Source organism: Nyctereutes procyonoides, unplaced genomic scaffold (genome assembly GCF_905146905.1).
Source record: "Nyctereutes procyonoides isolate TBG_1078 unplaced genomic scaffold, NYPRO_anot_genome, whole genome shotgun sequence".
Lineage (NCBI taxonomy): Eukaryota > Metazoa > Chordata > Mammalia > Carnivora > Canidae > Nyctereutes > Nyctereutes procyonoides.
Window position 1 is genome coordinate 4,198,962 of NW_026575139.1, and position 14,295 is coordinate 4,213,256.

A 14,295-nucleotide genomic window follows, 5' to 3' on the forward strand; every position below is an offset into this window, starting at 1 on the left:
GTGGCTCAGTCAGCTAAGCGTCCGACTCTTGATTTTGGCTCAGGTCATGATCTCAGGGTTGTGAGATAGAGCCTCACGACGGGCTCCGTGTTGGGCATGGAGCCTGCATGAGATTCTCTCTCTCCTTTTCCCTCTGCCCCTCCTCTACTCAAACAAACAAATAAATAAAGACAAATATGAAGATAAACTAGTTTATATAAATATCCTTTTCCCATTATGAGCCTGTTAAAGAGTAGAAGTATATAGAAATAAAAGATCTTACAACTTAAAGATCAGTTAATGGGTCCCTTTCCCCTTCCTTGATCTAGTGATTCCCTTATCAGTGTAAAAATAATTGTTTTTGCCAGTATTACATAACCAAGTAAAATAACAGCTTGGTATGATAAGTAAGCTGAAGTTTTGAAAAGTTTTTTAATTTGGTTTTTAAAGAATCTCTACCCTCAACATGGGGCTCGAACTCACAGCCCCAAGATCAAGAGTTGCATGCTCCTCCAATTGCACCAGCTAGGCGCCCTTAAACTGAATTCCTTTTTTTTTTTTTAAGATTTATTTATTTATTTTAGAGAGAGAGCACGAGTGGGAGAGGCAGAGGAGAGGGAGAGAGAATCCCAAGCAGACTGCGCTGAGCACATGCAGACCCCAATGTGGGGCTCAATCCCACGACCGCCAAGACCACAACCCCTGAGACCACAATCCAAGCCGAAACCAAGAGTCGGAAGTCCGACCGACTGTGCCACCCAGGCGCCCCTAAGCCGAATTCTTTATAGTCATCGAATCTGATGAGCGTTTACACACTGTATGCAAGCTAGAGTTCTATGTGCCAGTGACCCAGGTGAGAAAAAAAATATGTATATGAAACAATATAGTGTGAATCATATCTAATTTTAAATATTTTAATTTATATATTTTCATGATTATAGGTCAATAAGAAATCCTTTTCAGATTTAATTTCATTATAGAATATATTTGATAAGGATACATACAAACAGATTCATCTTTAATACACGTTGTCTACTGGTGCCCTGCACTTACGCAGCAGGCTGGAGATGTGATAACCATGCTTCCAAATGTTGTGCTTAATCAGCCGCTCTCAACAACCAGCGCTGTGGAGTTCAGATAATTCCATTCATTTACTTGCCTAGAACAAGTAGAAATCTTAGGATTTGTTTTTAAGTCTGTTTATTACTCTTCTAGTTTAAAATCTGAGATACATTCCCCGATGTAAACAATAGATTTTCAATCTGTCACACAATCAAAATGGATAAGGCCTTCCTGACAAATGTACGCCACCTCTGTGTTACCCATCAGAACGCAACCTTACTTGGTAGTGTGGTGAGCCAGCCATGCACAAAAGACAGGAAAAGAAGCTGCCCTTAGTCCCTGGTGGAGCCTTCCAGACTTCTCCCCGCTGCAGGTTTATTGTACACTTAGGAGATAACCGTGTCCACTTGGTCTACTTGGTCTTAAGATACAAATATACAATGTCCATAAGCATAAAATAGTAAAGCCTAGCCTTACGTATTTGTGATGAATTTCTACAATCCTATACAAGTACAATACCAGATCATGCCAATTCATATACAGAAGAAGGTGGCTGGATGTCTCCGCCACTCTCCGGGGCACGTGAGCGCGGGACAGAGGGTGTGAAGCGGCTGCCTGCATTTGGTTAGGCAGACAGTGTCACTGAATCTCTGCACTGCCTGCATACCCTGCTGAAATATTTAAGTTAATCTGGAGTACAATCTGCTTAACACGAGAAGAATACAACCCCTTAGAGAATGTAACCAAGTGAGGTCACATTTGCATTTCCTGATTCAGCTGTGCAAATCAGTCATCCATCCTCTTCTCCATCGATTCATCCTTGTAGGACCAATTAATCAATAGCCATCCAAATTCAGTACCTCATTATTCTCATAAATATTTGACTTGGCGAGCTAGGTGGGGAAGTAGGAAAGCCTATGTACAACATATGAAAAGGCATTCTGTGACCATTTTTGAAGGGTTCGTAGAAAAGTTACGAGGGATATACCAGCCACTTCTGTTGGTGTCACCACAATGTAAACCCTGGCATCTTTTTTTTTTATATTAAATGTGCACTGTTTTATATACTGTACAACAAGGGAGAACCGTGAACCGCTGATCCGGTGTGACGCTCACTGATTCGCTATGCTAAGGTAACTGGTAGAGGGAGTGGTTTTCCTGAGGTTTGTCAGAACTTCTCAAACAGAACAGAAATCACAGTGGTGGAGCGTAGCACGAGTCTGCGCCTGCCCCTGTTCTGCTCCCCGCGGCTCTTGCTGGGACTAAATGACCCGCCACTGCATGATGCTCGTGTCCTTGCCGCCCGTGGAGATGAGGTGGCTGTCGCCGCAGAGGAAATTGACATTGGTGACGTGACTGCTGTGCCCGCTGTATACGTGGCTAGGAGCCTGGGGAAGAATGACAGAGAGAGAGCTTAATGCAGAGCGCGCTGTGTGGAGTCGGAGAGCGCTGGAACCCTGCACTCCTTCTCCTTCTCCCTTCACTTTGCAGCTCTCACCTGCACACCTGCCTTGTTGCACAGGTGCAGGAGGGATATGTAAAAAGACAACACAGAGGCCCTCCCTGTTCACCTGGTCTGGTGGGGGGACAGAAGCAGGCGGGTGACTGCCCCGGGCTGTACCAGGCACGGGGCCACCCAAAGGAGGGACCAACTAGGTGCCACCAGTTGAGGGTGAAGGACGAGGAAGGGTGTTCTAGGCACGGGTGTTGGATCAGCTCAGCAGGGCTGGAGCGAGGGGGCCTGGTGGGGGCAGAGAAGCCAGCTGGAAGGGCTCTGTGGGTGGGAGTTCTCCCCCGGGAGCTCCAGCGCAGAGGAACCGCAGGGTCACGTCTGCAGGTGTGACCGGCAGGTTCACACACGGCGCCCTCCAGGCAATCCGCAGATGGCCAGGGCAGGCCGCAGCACATGCCCCCGAGAGCAGGGTTCGTGAAGGAGACCTTACCCGGAACTGGGAGCAAGGGTAAGAGAAGAGGTGCACTTTGCCGAAGTCGTCGCCAGTGGAAAGGAGTTTTCTCTCGTGGGCCCGACAGACCGCATTGATGTCGGTTCCGTCCGAGCCTTCAGGCCACACTCCTGAAAGGCAGACCACAGCACTGAAACCCTGGAAACACGGGGACTGCCACTGAGCTTTCACGGAGCTCTAATCGCCCCAAGGCCCTGGCTTTCGAAGCTGTGGACAGAAAAGCATCCAGCCTGCCTGTGACCGCCTCACACCAGGGCACTCCCATGTCACGCTCCAAGGTGCGGCCTGTTCCACCACATGGGAGAGGTCCGGTGGGCTTTCTGGGCTCCCACATCTTTTGGGGATCCTTTCCTTCTTGACTCTACAGCAGAGAAACCCTGGCATTGGACACAATGCCTTTCCTTTATCCCCAAGGCATCTGCGGGGAAGCTGACTAGTCCTCGGCCGACGGTTTCCTAACTTTTCTTTTTTTGGGGGTGACTCTTCATATATGAGAGTCTCTCCAAAGGACTGTTTAACCCTGTGTGTGCCTTTGAGGTGTTTTTTATTTTTTAAAGATTTTATTTATTTATGGGAGAGAGAAAGTGGGGAGGCGCGAATAGCAGAGGGAGAGGGACAAGTAGACTCCACGCTGAGCACAGAGCCTGATGTAGGGGCTTGACCCCAGGGTCCTGAGATCATGACCTGAGCCAAAGCCAAGAGTCACCCAGGGACCCTTCAGGTGTTTCTTGGTATCAGTTCTTTGTGGTTGCTACTTGCCTGATGGCATCTGGCAGGTGTGTTGTCTGCCTGCCGTGGGCCTGGAGCCTGGTTTGTGCGGGGGAGGGGCAGTGTCTCCTGATCATTGTTTTGGGAAACCTTTTTGGTCCAATAACATCAGATATGAGCCATCAGTTTCTCAACAGGCATATCTAGAGTACATCTAGGGGTTCCTAGCATTTATACCAGAAAATGATAAAATGCCAGCTCTGCAGAGATTTGTGAAATTCTGAGCACCTGATTGACTCATGGCCTTACATAAAGAGATTATAAATACTGTCTTTTCTATTCTACTGAACTGTGGTCATTTATTTTACACCATTTATAAATATATTCCAATCTCAACTTCAAAGGAAGTGAAGAATTTAAAGAACCAAAAAAAAAAATATAATGACTCTAACAAATGATAAGTAGATTGATTGAGTGCCATCTGGCCCGTCTCTCTAGAAAGTCTGGCACAACCTCCTATGAGAAGATTCTAGAGAATTAGCTCAGGGCTCATTTCATACAGTAGAAAAGGGTGAAAACCTATGTCTCTGGTTCTCGCCTGGCCCTTCCCCTGGGGGCTGCAGGGTGCATGTCCTTGTAGGGTCAGCGGCAGCGGAGCAGTTGGACAAAACTCGTGGCCATGAGAATTCATAAGTATTAGTGAAATGTTCTAAGAGTAGATACATGTTATGTCTGAACTGAACAAAAGCTACAGAAAACTTACCAAAGACATGGAACCCCAAAGTGCAAGTGTTTGTAGCCCATTCAATGTCTCTCGTGGTTTCCACACTTACGACTTGCTTACAAGCTGAGGGAACCCCTGGGAAAAGCAAATCCGAGTCTGGTGACGGCTGAGCCAAAGGCCCCGCCCCTCCCCGACAAGGCTGGCCCTCGGAGCCTGGCTCCGGCAGATCCAGAGCCCTTCCAGAGCCCTTCGGAGTGGGGCCCCTTTCCACCTCCCAGCCGCGCAGGAGCCCTGCCCACGGCTACACCTGTGCCAGAGCCCGGGGCCTCTGCGGGCACCACCTGCCATCTCCCTCTCTGGGTCTGTATCCCCGCAGTCTGGATTCTCTTTCCTTTGACCTTCCATGGGTCCCTCCCCCTGCCCCCCACAGAACCCTTGACCCGCTGTGCCCCCTGTTGTCAGGCTCCTCAGCTGTGCCTCCAAACACACACCCCCCTTCGGCCCCGAGTCAGGAGTGGGAGCTTATGGAAACCAGTCATGCCCTGGAGATTTGTTTGTTCCCTAAATGAGCTCTCATCATAGAGCATGAGACCGTGTCTGAGAAGATTCTAGACCCATGCCCTATTTCTGAACTCTGCTCCCCTGCTCTGGCCCGTGTCAGGCAGGGCCTCGGAGAGGTCAGGAAGGGAAGACACGAGCCACCTGGTACGTTCTATTCCTCTCCTTCCTCCACTGCCAACAGCTCTACCTACCCAGGCTCCTCAGCCAGTGGCCGGCTGCCTCCCTACCCACTGGCTCTTGATGCCCACGGCCTCGTATCTGAGCCCAGATTCCCTGTTTTCAAAGGGGATAAGCCTGGAAGAGCTGTGGATCATGAGATAAAATGTAAGTACACTTTTGGTGCACGACAGGTGCTTGGCACACGTTTAAGGAGCCAGGGCATGGTGTGCTGTGGCCTTACATCCTCAGTGGCCTCAAGTCCTGCCTGGACACAGACCCTGCCAGGAGGGGTGGGAAAGAAGGAGGAGGAGGGGTCCCAGGGGCTGCTGGCCCCCCAGGCAGGAAGACTTCACTGTGTCGGCCTGCTTGGGATGACGCCTTCTCAAGGGTCCCCACTCTCTTCTGCCACATTTGTGTCCCTCTCCTTGGAGCCTCGCATCTTCTGTCCCATAGGAACCCATGTCAACCCGAGACCCCAGTATCTTGGTGGCATGAAGGATCTTAGAGGTGGTCCTGCCCAACTCCCCTGTTTTTTTTAAGATTTTATTTATTTATTCATGAGAGACAGAGAGAGAGGCAGAGACACAGGCAGAGGGAGAAGCAGGCTCCATGCGGGGAGCCTGACCTAGGACTCTCTCCCGGGACCCCGGGATCACACCTTCAGCCAAGGACAGACACCCAAGCACTAAGCCACTCAGGCATCCCCCAACTCCTCTGTTTTATAGAAAAGAAGACTGAAGCCAGGAGGTCATGGCACACGCCCATGCAGTAGGGGAAGTGGGGTTTTGCAGGAGACCCCATTTTGGTCTCAGAGTGACCATTCTATGTAATCCAAACCCACACAAGTCCTGGGGTGCTACTCACAGTAAAGGATTTCGTAGTCTCCAGAATTTGACACGAGGAATTGTGAGTTCACAGACCAGTCCAGGTGAGTGATGAAGCTGGAATGACCCTGGGAGAGAAGAGCAGGAGGCGTGTCACTCGCTGACACGTGGTGACCACACACATCCCCGCGGAAACGGGAAGAGCGCCTACCGAGCACTTGCCAACACGCGCGTACTTCCTCCCATTGTCGCTGACTCCATAGATGTAGATGCAGTTGTCATGGGAGCCGATTGCTAGGAAGGTCCCATCTGCAGAAATATGCAGATGACATTTGTTTTAAAAATAAACGCTTATCAATGACAAGGGATAATGTTAGTGACATCACAGATTTGGGAAAAACAGCCAGATCAGTGACTTAATTCGAAGAGAACATTTTGCTTTTTAGGGAGTCCTCTACCACTCCCAAAGCTGTTCTTTTGGAGGTCTGCTCCTGGCCAGCTCTCTCCCCCATTGAACCCCGCCCCTCTGCTCCCACGGAAGGACTGTGACTCATTCCCTTGGTGGCCGAGACCCTCCAGGATGGGCCACCTCGCTCCTCACTGCGCACCCGGCTCTCACGTCTCCGTGCACACACCGTCCTCCCTCCCACCCCTTGCCTTGCCCAGAAGGCCCTTCCCACCTCACTTCCAATAGGCCATCAGTTACCATTTTCAGCTGGGTTTCTGGCCTCAGGAAAGCCTAGGGAATGGGGTGTCGGTGCCTGTGTAGAAACACAGGGAAGGAGCTCAATGTAACATAAAGGCAGAGCCAGCCCCCGCAGCTGGCAGATGAACTTGCCAAGTGTGAAGGCAAAGCAGGGAGATCCAGGATATACTGGGAAGGAAACGAGGCAGGAGAGAGTAATTCAGAGAAGGTCAGACTTTCCTGAGGCCAGGAAGGTGGAGGGCAGGCAGCCTGAGAGGCAGGAATGGAACACCGCGTGGCGGGCTCTCTGCACCCCGGCTCGGGGCTGTGGATGCATCTCTGCTCACACTGAGCATCAGGTCCTCTATCCACAAAGCATGGCAAATGGTGCCCTTTCATAGCAAGTCAGAGGAGTCCCTGGACAGCATGTGTAAAGGTCCTGGTGGCCACTGGCCATCCTAAGTCTTCAATAAAGGTTCTCCCCAAATCACTTTCATCAGATTTTCCTCTCCCAACGTAGGGTGTCCTACAGGAAACAACATGGCCTGACACCATCAGGAAATGGTGTTCCAGGAAGTCCTCTCCTGCGCCAGGTCAAAATACGGGTGTTGGCGAGACCACGTCAGTCTGTCCCGTGTGGGAATCCTGATGCAATGGGAATCCTGATGGGATGGGGTAAAGAGGCCAAGGACAGCAGAGGCCTGGAGAAGGAGACCATCTGTTGCCGACGGTTCTCAAGAAGGCTGGAGAGTTGCATGGGAAGCCGTCTACCCTTGATTCCTCCAACTGACCAGGCCCTGACAATAATGATGATAAACACTAAATGCTCACCAGAATTACTAGCGAATTGTAACAGCCCACTTTTATGAAATGTCTACCACGTGCCAGTACCATCCTAGGCTCTTCCTGTGTTCATGTATTTAATCCTCGTAAACCCTGCAGACAGGTAGATATGCCCATTTTTCAGGAGCAGAAACTAAGGCATGAATGGTAAAGTAACTTGCCCAAGGCCACACAGGTTTATATAAGCTGGGATTTGAACCCCAGGCAGTCTGACTCCAGTGCCTGGAGCATTTCCTTGCTAAATAATCTCCTGTGGAATGGCTATACCATGTTATGCTTGTCCATCCATCTATTGATGGGCACTCGGGTTGCTTCCACAGCCTAGCTACTGTGAATAATAATGCTACGAACATGGAATACAAATGCCTCTATGAGACAAGGGTCACCTGGTTAATGAAGAAAGACTCCAAAGCCAGAGCAGCAGAGTTGTTGGTAAAAAGCACTCTCTGGTCTTCAGGGAATGGCCATTAGTATAACCGATAAGAAATGCAAATATACTCCCCAAAGGACTTTGCTCATGTTAACAGGGCCAGATAGATGTCAGAGGGCTTTCTAGGACAAGATGGTGTAGATGAGGGCCTCTTGCACTTCACAGACATTCAAAATAACAAGAAAATGATGAGAAACACATAAAACACATAAAAGAATGCAGAGTACTGGCCAGAATTAACAGTAAAATATGATATTTAAAACAATAAGAATGAGGATAGCCTGGGTGGCTCAGTGGTTTAGCGCAACCTTCAGTCCAGGGTGTGATCCTGGAGATCCAGGATTGGGTCCTGTGTCAGGCTTCCTGCATGGAGCCTGTTTCTCCCTTTGCCTCTCTTTCTCTCTCTCTCTCCCCCCCCCCCATGAATAAATAAATCTTAAAAAAAAACAACAACAACAAGAATGAAAGGCATTCTGAAGGACTCCTGGGTGGCTCAGTGGTTGAGCATTTGCCTTCAGCTCAGGTCATGATCCTGGGGTCCTGGATCAAGTCCTGCATCAGGCTCCCCACAGGGAGCCTGCTTCTCCCCCTGCCTGGGTCTCTGCCTCTCTGTGTCTTTCATGAATAAATAAATAAATCTCTAAAAAAAAAAAGTCATTCCAAGATGAGTAAATTCCTCCTTAACACTGAGAAAAGGTTCTGGTGGTCTGGGGTGTGTGTGTGTGTGTGTGTGTGTGTGTGTCCATTTAGGGTGGAAAGTTGTGAACTTTATTCAGGTACAAGGAAAACACCTCTGAAGGAGTGCTCCTTCTTTAATGTTACCTGTACAGATTAAGAACACAGCCCCGCCATAAGTAGAGACCACTGTCAATCAGCTTATAAAATAGAAGATTCGTACAGAGCAGCAGCAACTCAGGCTTGGCCAACTATTTCCAAGGACAAAACTGCTATTTCCAAGAATGTTCACAAAGCTGAATATTCTGCACATCACAGAAAAATAGCATTTCTTAAAACACAAGCATACAATGACCAGGCCTAGAATCAAGGGCCCACCCAGCAGCAACGAGCACTCTGGAACCCACAATGTCAGTGTCCACCCACCACTTGGTGCTACAACCCAGTGGCTTCCACTGGCCAGTGATGAGTAAACCAATTCACCTATGATAACTATCACCAATGGAAACAAAACAAATATGCTCTAGTTCGGAATGGCACCCAAACCACCACCACTGATCGAGCACTGCTAAGGGATACAGAGAACAAATTTAACATCTCAGAATTTGGTAAAGAAAGTAAAAGAAACCAGGCAGGGGCGCCTGGGTGGTGCAGTCAGTTAAGCGTCTGACTCTTGGTTTCAGCTCAGGTCATGATTTTAGCATCGTGAAACTGAGCACCATGCTGGGCTCTGCGCTCAGTGTAGAGTCTGCTTAAGAATGTCTCTCTCTCTCCCTCTGTCCCCCCTGCCACTCTCTCTCTCAAATCAATAAATAAATCTTAAAAAAAAAAAAAAGAAACCAGGCATTTATCTTGACTTTCCTTAATGAATGCTACCATATTAGGTAACAAAATAGATGATGAGCAGTTTCTCTTTATAGAAATATGGTATCTAATAAATGAATAAGAAAATCTAACATGGGGGAACCACTTGTTTTCAACCAATCTAGGCATTGGACACCAACGGCTATTAATATCACAAAAGTGAGATAAGCAGACATGCTTCCTGTAGGAGGAAGACAGCAATATACATAGAATGGGATCCAGCCTCCAGATCGACAAATCACATCGGAGGAAGGACAGGGGACAGAGGAACAAGTTAAACGCCACGGGGACGCACTCAGCAAAATCCAGAGTGTAGAAAATGCTACGGGGGAAAAAAAGGGGAGGGAGAGACCAAGCACAGGGAACTATGGATTAAAAAGGACTTTGGAGACCTACCAAGCAATGACCATGCGTGAGCCTTTTTTGGATCCTAATTTAAACTGTTAAAAAAGAGTCAATTGAAAATTTGAATACTGATGATTTCAAATACGTGGTGTTGTTAAGAAGTTAATGCTGATTTGGGCTGAGGAGGTGACAGTGATACTGTGGCTCTGTTAAAAATAAGCAGGCAGGGCTTCCAGCTGTGGCCCAGTGAGAAGCCTGGCAAGTCCTCTCCCTCTATAGCAAATTATAAAGATGTACCAAACTGACAGAAATAACCATTCCAGCACTCTGGAAGTTGATCAAAGACAGAAAACCATCTGAGAAGTGTTTATACTTAAAAAGCTGCTGAATTTGGGGTCAGGACAGTATGAGTCTGTGGTGCACTTGCCTGGGGCTGCTCTTACCCCTCCCACGGGCTAGGCTGGCTTAGAAGTTCTGGGAGAGCAGAGCCGGCTGTGAGGACCAGAGTCTTTGTTTCTGTGGTCAAGCAGCTCCCTCCAAACAAAGCCCTGGGCAATGCCACTTCTGTCGACAGTGATGATCTCCAGGGCAGCTGAGTGGAGAGGGCGGATGGCTCTAGAAGCCTGTGGTCATGCTTGTGGCTGGAGTGAGCTCATTCCTGGTGATGGGAGGCTGCATGCATGCACAGGACAGGCAGGCGTGGACCCCAGCTAGCTAGACACTCGTGGCCACACTGAGGCTGTGTGCATGCACAGGGAAGATGCCAAAGGGCCAGTAGAAGTAGGAGCTGGGCAGACCTGGAAACGGCCTGAACTCTAAACATGCTTTTCCACCTCCACACACGTCCATGGGCAGAGGGTGCCAGCCTTCCTGGCTTGAGGTGTATGAGCGCAGCTCTGTCCAATCTTCCATCAAAAATTCACGAAGCCAAACCGAGAGAGTCAAAAAGAGAAACTAAGAGGTTCCACGGTAACAGAGTAGTGCAAGGACATGGATGACTCGAACAACACATCCATTGACTCTGAACACTGTCCACCAACTTGTCCTAGTTGACTAATAGAGAACACTCCATGCAGGAGTGCGGGACACACATTCTCCTCAAGTACACCTGGGACGTTGTCCGGGATAGACCACGTGCCAGGCTATAAAAACAAGTAAAAGTGATTAAGTCATACAAAATACATTCTATGGTCACAATGGAGTTAAATTAGAGAACAATAGGAGAAAATATGGAAAATCCCCCAAATATTGAGAAATTAAATGTCTAAATAACCCACAGGCCAAAGAAGAAATTATTTAGAGAAATTAGGAAATATTTTGAATGGAACAGAAATAAAAACACAACACATAAAAAATTATGGGATGTGACTGAAACAGTGCTCAAGGGAATTTTTTTTTTTTTTTTAGACAGGGGGAGAGAGACAGGGAAGGGGAGGGCCAGACAGAGAAGGAGAGAGAGAATCTCAAGTAGGCTCTACACCCAGAGGGGAGCCTGACATAGGGCTCGATTTCATGACTCTGAGATCATAACCTGAGCCAAAATCAAGAGTCAGATGCTTAATCAACCAAGCCACCCAGGTGCTCTCAAGGGGAAATTTATAGGTTTACACATCTCTACCAGAAAATAAAGGTCTCCAATAAGTAACTAAGCTTCAAGAGCAAGCTAAATATTAATCGAGCAGAGGAGGGAAAAAAATTAAAGATCAGAACAGAAAAAAAAAAAGAAAAAGAAAAAAATGAATAAAAACAAGAGTTGGTTCTTTGAAAAGATCAACAAAATTGACAAACAAACCTTTAGCTTGACTGACCAAGAGGAAAATAGAGGAGACAGAGTTTCCAGAATCAAGAATGAACGAGGAGACCTCACAGTCGACCTCAGAAAAATGAAAAGGACTTTAGGGAAATATATGAACTATTTAATGCCAACCAAGCAGACAACTTAGAAGAAATGAACAATCTACCAAAACTGACTCAAGAAGAAATAAACACTCTGAATAGATCTACAAGAAACTGAATTGTAATTAAAAACCCTCCCACAAGGAAAAGCCCAGATGGCTAACTAAATTCACATGAATTCTACCAAATATTTAATAAGGAAATAATATCAACCCTTAAGAAACATTCAGAAATTAAGGAAGGAACACCTCCCAAATTACTCTCATAAGACAACAGTACTCTCACAACTATGCCACACAAAACCATTAGAAGAAAAGAGAACTACAGACCAATATCCATCATGGACAGGGACACAAAAATTCTTAACACAACTTCTACAAAAGGAATCCAGTGATATACAAAAAGGATGATATGCCATGACCAAGTGGGATTTGTCCCAGGAACACAAAGTTGGGTTAATATCTGAAAACTAATACAATAGACCATATTAATAAAATGAAGGATAAAAATCACCTAACCACCTTAATAGATACATTTGACCAAAAAAAAAAAAAAAAAAAGCATTTGACAAAATCCAACAGCCACTCATGATAAAAACCCTAAAAAAACTAGGAATAGAAAGGACCTTCCTCATCATGAGAAAGGGCATCTAACATCATACTTAATGGTCAATGACTGAATGCTTCTCCTTCTAGGATTGTGAGCAAGACAAGGATGCATTCTTGCCATTTCTACCCAACATTGTCCTGGAGGTTCTACCTAATGCAAGAAAGAAGAAATAATTAAAGGCATCCAGATTGGAATGGAAGAAATAACAGTCTTTATTTGCAGATGACATGTTCCTCTCATGGGAAGAAAATCCCAAGGATTTTACACACACACACGCACACACTCACACACACATAACACACAAAACTACTCAGACTAATAAAAGAGTTTAGAAAAGTCAGAGGATATAAGATCCAGGTGAAAAAAAATCAATTTTATTCTCTACACTAGCAACCAACATTCTGAAAATAATGTTAAGAAAATAATTCCATTGACAATGGCATAAAATTAGCTGACTTAGGAATAAACTTAACAAAGGAAGTGGGACTTGTGCACTGGAAACTATGAAATGTTGCCGAGAAAAATGTAAGAAGATCTAAATAAATGGACAGACATTCTGTGTTCAAGGATTAAAAGACCCAGCACTGCCAACCCAGCAATTCTCCCCGTATTAATCTACAAAATCAACATTAAATCCCTACTAAAGTTCTGGCAGGCTTTTTAGAATTAGAAGTGGATGAGCTGGTCATAAAATTCATAAAGAAATGGTGAGGACCTAAGTAGCCAAAACAAGTCTGAAAAGAAACAGAAAAGTTGGAGGAGTGAGACTATTCATCTTCGAAACTCGTTCTGAATCCAGACTGTGTGTTCCTGGCACAGGGATGAACATCTAGGTGAACAGGACAGAACTGAGATTCCAAAAATAAAACTTTATACTTTACAGGTCAATTGTTTTTTTTTTTTTTATGGAAGTGGCAAGATTATCTGACAGGGAAAGGACTGTCTTTGGAACGAATGATGCTGGGATAAGTGGATATCTATATGCAGAACAAATGAAACTTTTACCTCTTACATTATACAAGCATCACTGGGATGTAATGGCTAAAACAATCACCTTTCTATTTTTTTTTTTTAAGAGAGGGAGAAAGAGGCAGGGGAGGGGCAGAGGGAGAGAGAGAATCAAGCAGAGGCCCTGCTGAGCACAGAGCCCCATGAGGGGCTCCATCCCAGAACCCTAAGATCGTGACTTGAGCCAAAATCAAGAGTCAGATGCTTGACTGACTGAGCCTTCCAGGTACCCCAACAATCACCTTTCTAAAAGAAAGCAGAGGGGAAAGGCTTCATGACGTGGGCAGGACACTAAAAGCATGATTCATCAAAGGAAAACATGAGAAACTGGACTTCATCAAAACCGAAAGCTTTTTCTTTAAAAGGCCCCAATTGGAAGATGAAAAGACAAGCCACACCCTGGGAGAAAATACTTGCAAATAACATAGCTGGTAAAGAACTTATACAAACTCTTAAACTCAAGAGTAATAATAATAATAATAATAATAATAATAATAATAATAAAAACCCTCAAGAGTAAGATAGACAAGCTAATGAAAATCCAGCTAATGAAAATATCTGGCAAGATCTTTCACCAGAAATATGGGAGTGATTGACAGGCGCACAGGAAAACATGCTCAGCATCTTTGATGGTTGTGGGGTGGGGGAAGGGTGCAAATTAAAACCACAGCAGACACTACTCCACCCCTGCCCCAATGGCCATCATAAAAGAGGTGGGCAATAACAGGTGTCGGTGGTATGCAGAGAAACCAGAACCCTCGCACGTTGTAAAACTGCAGCCTCTCTGGAATGCGGTTTCATAAAATGCTAAACACAAATTTACCATGCAATCCACCAGTCCTACTCCTAGGAATTTACCTAAGAGAAATGAAAACAAATGACCACAGAGAGACATTTAGTGAATGTTCCCAGTGGAGTGGTGCACTCATAATAGCCCAAAGCCAGAAAACAACCTTCGT

The 14,295-nt window shown here is 46.3% G+C and overlaps 1 protein-coding gene across 4 annotated transcripts in view; it reads right to left on the minus strand.

The window, feature by feature from the left end:
* Nucleotides 1–885: 885 nt before the first annotated feature.
* The window catches only part of EML1 (EMAP like 1), a 185,314-nt gene continuing 171,904 nt past the window's right edge, over nucleotides 886–14,295 (minus strand). For all 4 annotated transcript variants that reach the window (XM_055304152.1, XM_055304153.1, XM_055304155.1 and 1 more), the window contains 5 exons: nucleotides 6,193–6,290; nucleotides 6,022–6,109; nucleotides 4,477–4,572; nucleotides 2,985–3,115; nucleotides 886–2,429 (listed from right to left, as the gene is read on the minus strand). In XM_055304152.1, coding sequence (XP_055160127.1) covers nucleotides 2,304–2,429; nucleotides 2,985–3,115; nucleotides 4,477–4,572; nucleotides 6,022–6,109; nucleotides 6,193–6,290 — 539 coding nt within the window. In that variant the 3' untranslated portion in view covers nucleotides 886–2,303. The remainder of the gene's footprint in view (nucleotides 2,430–2,984; nucleotides 3,116–4,476; nucleotides 4,573–6,021; nucleotides 6,110–6,192; nucleotides 6,291–14,295) is intronic.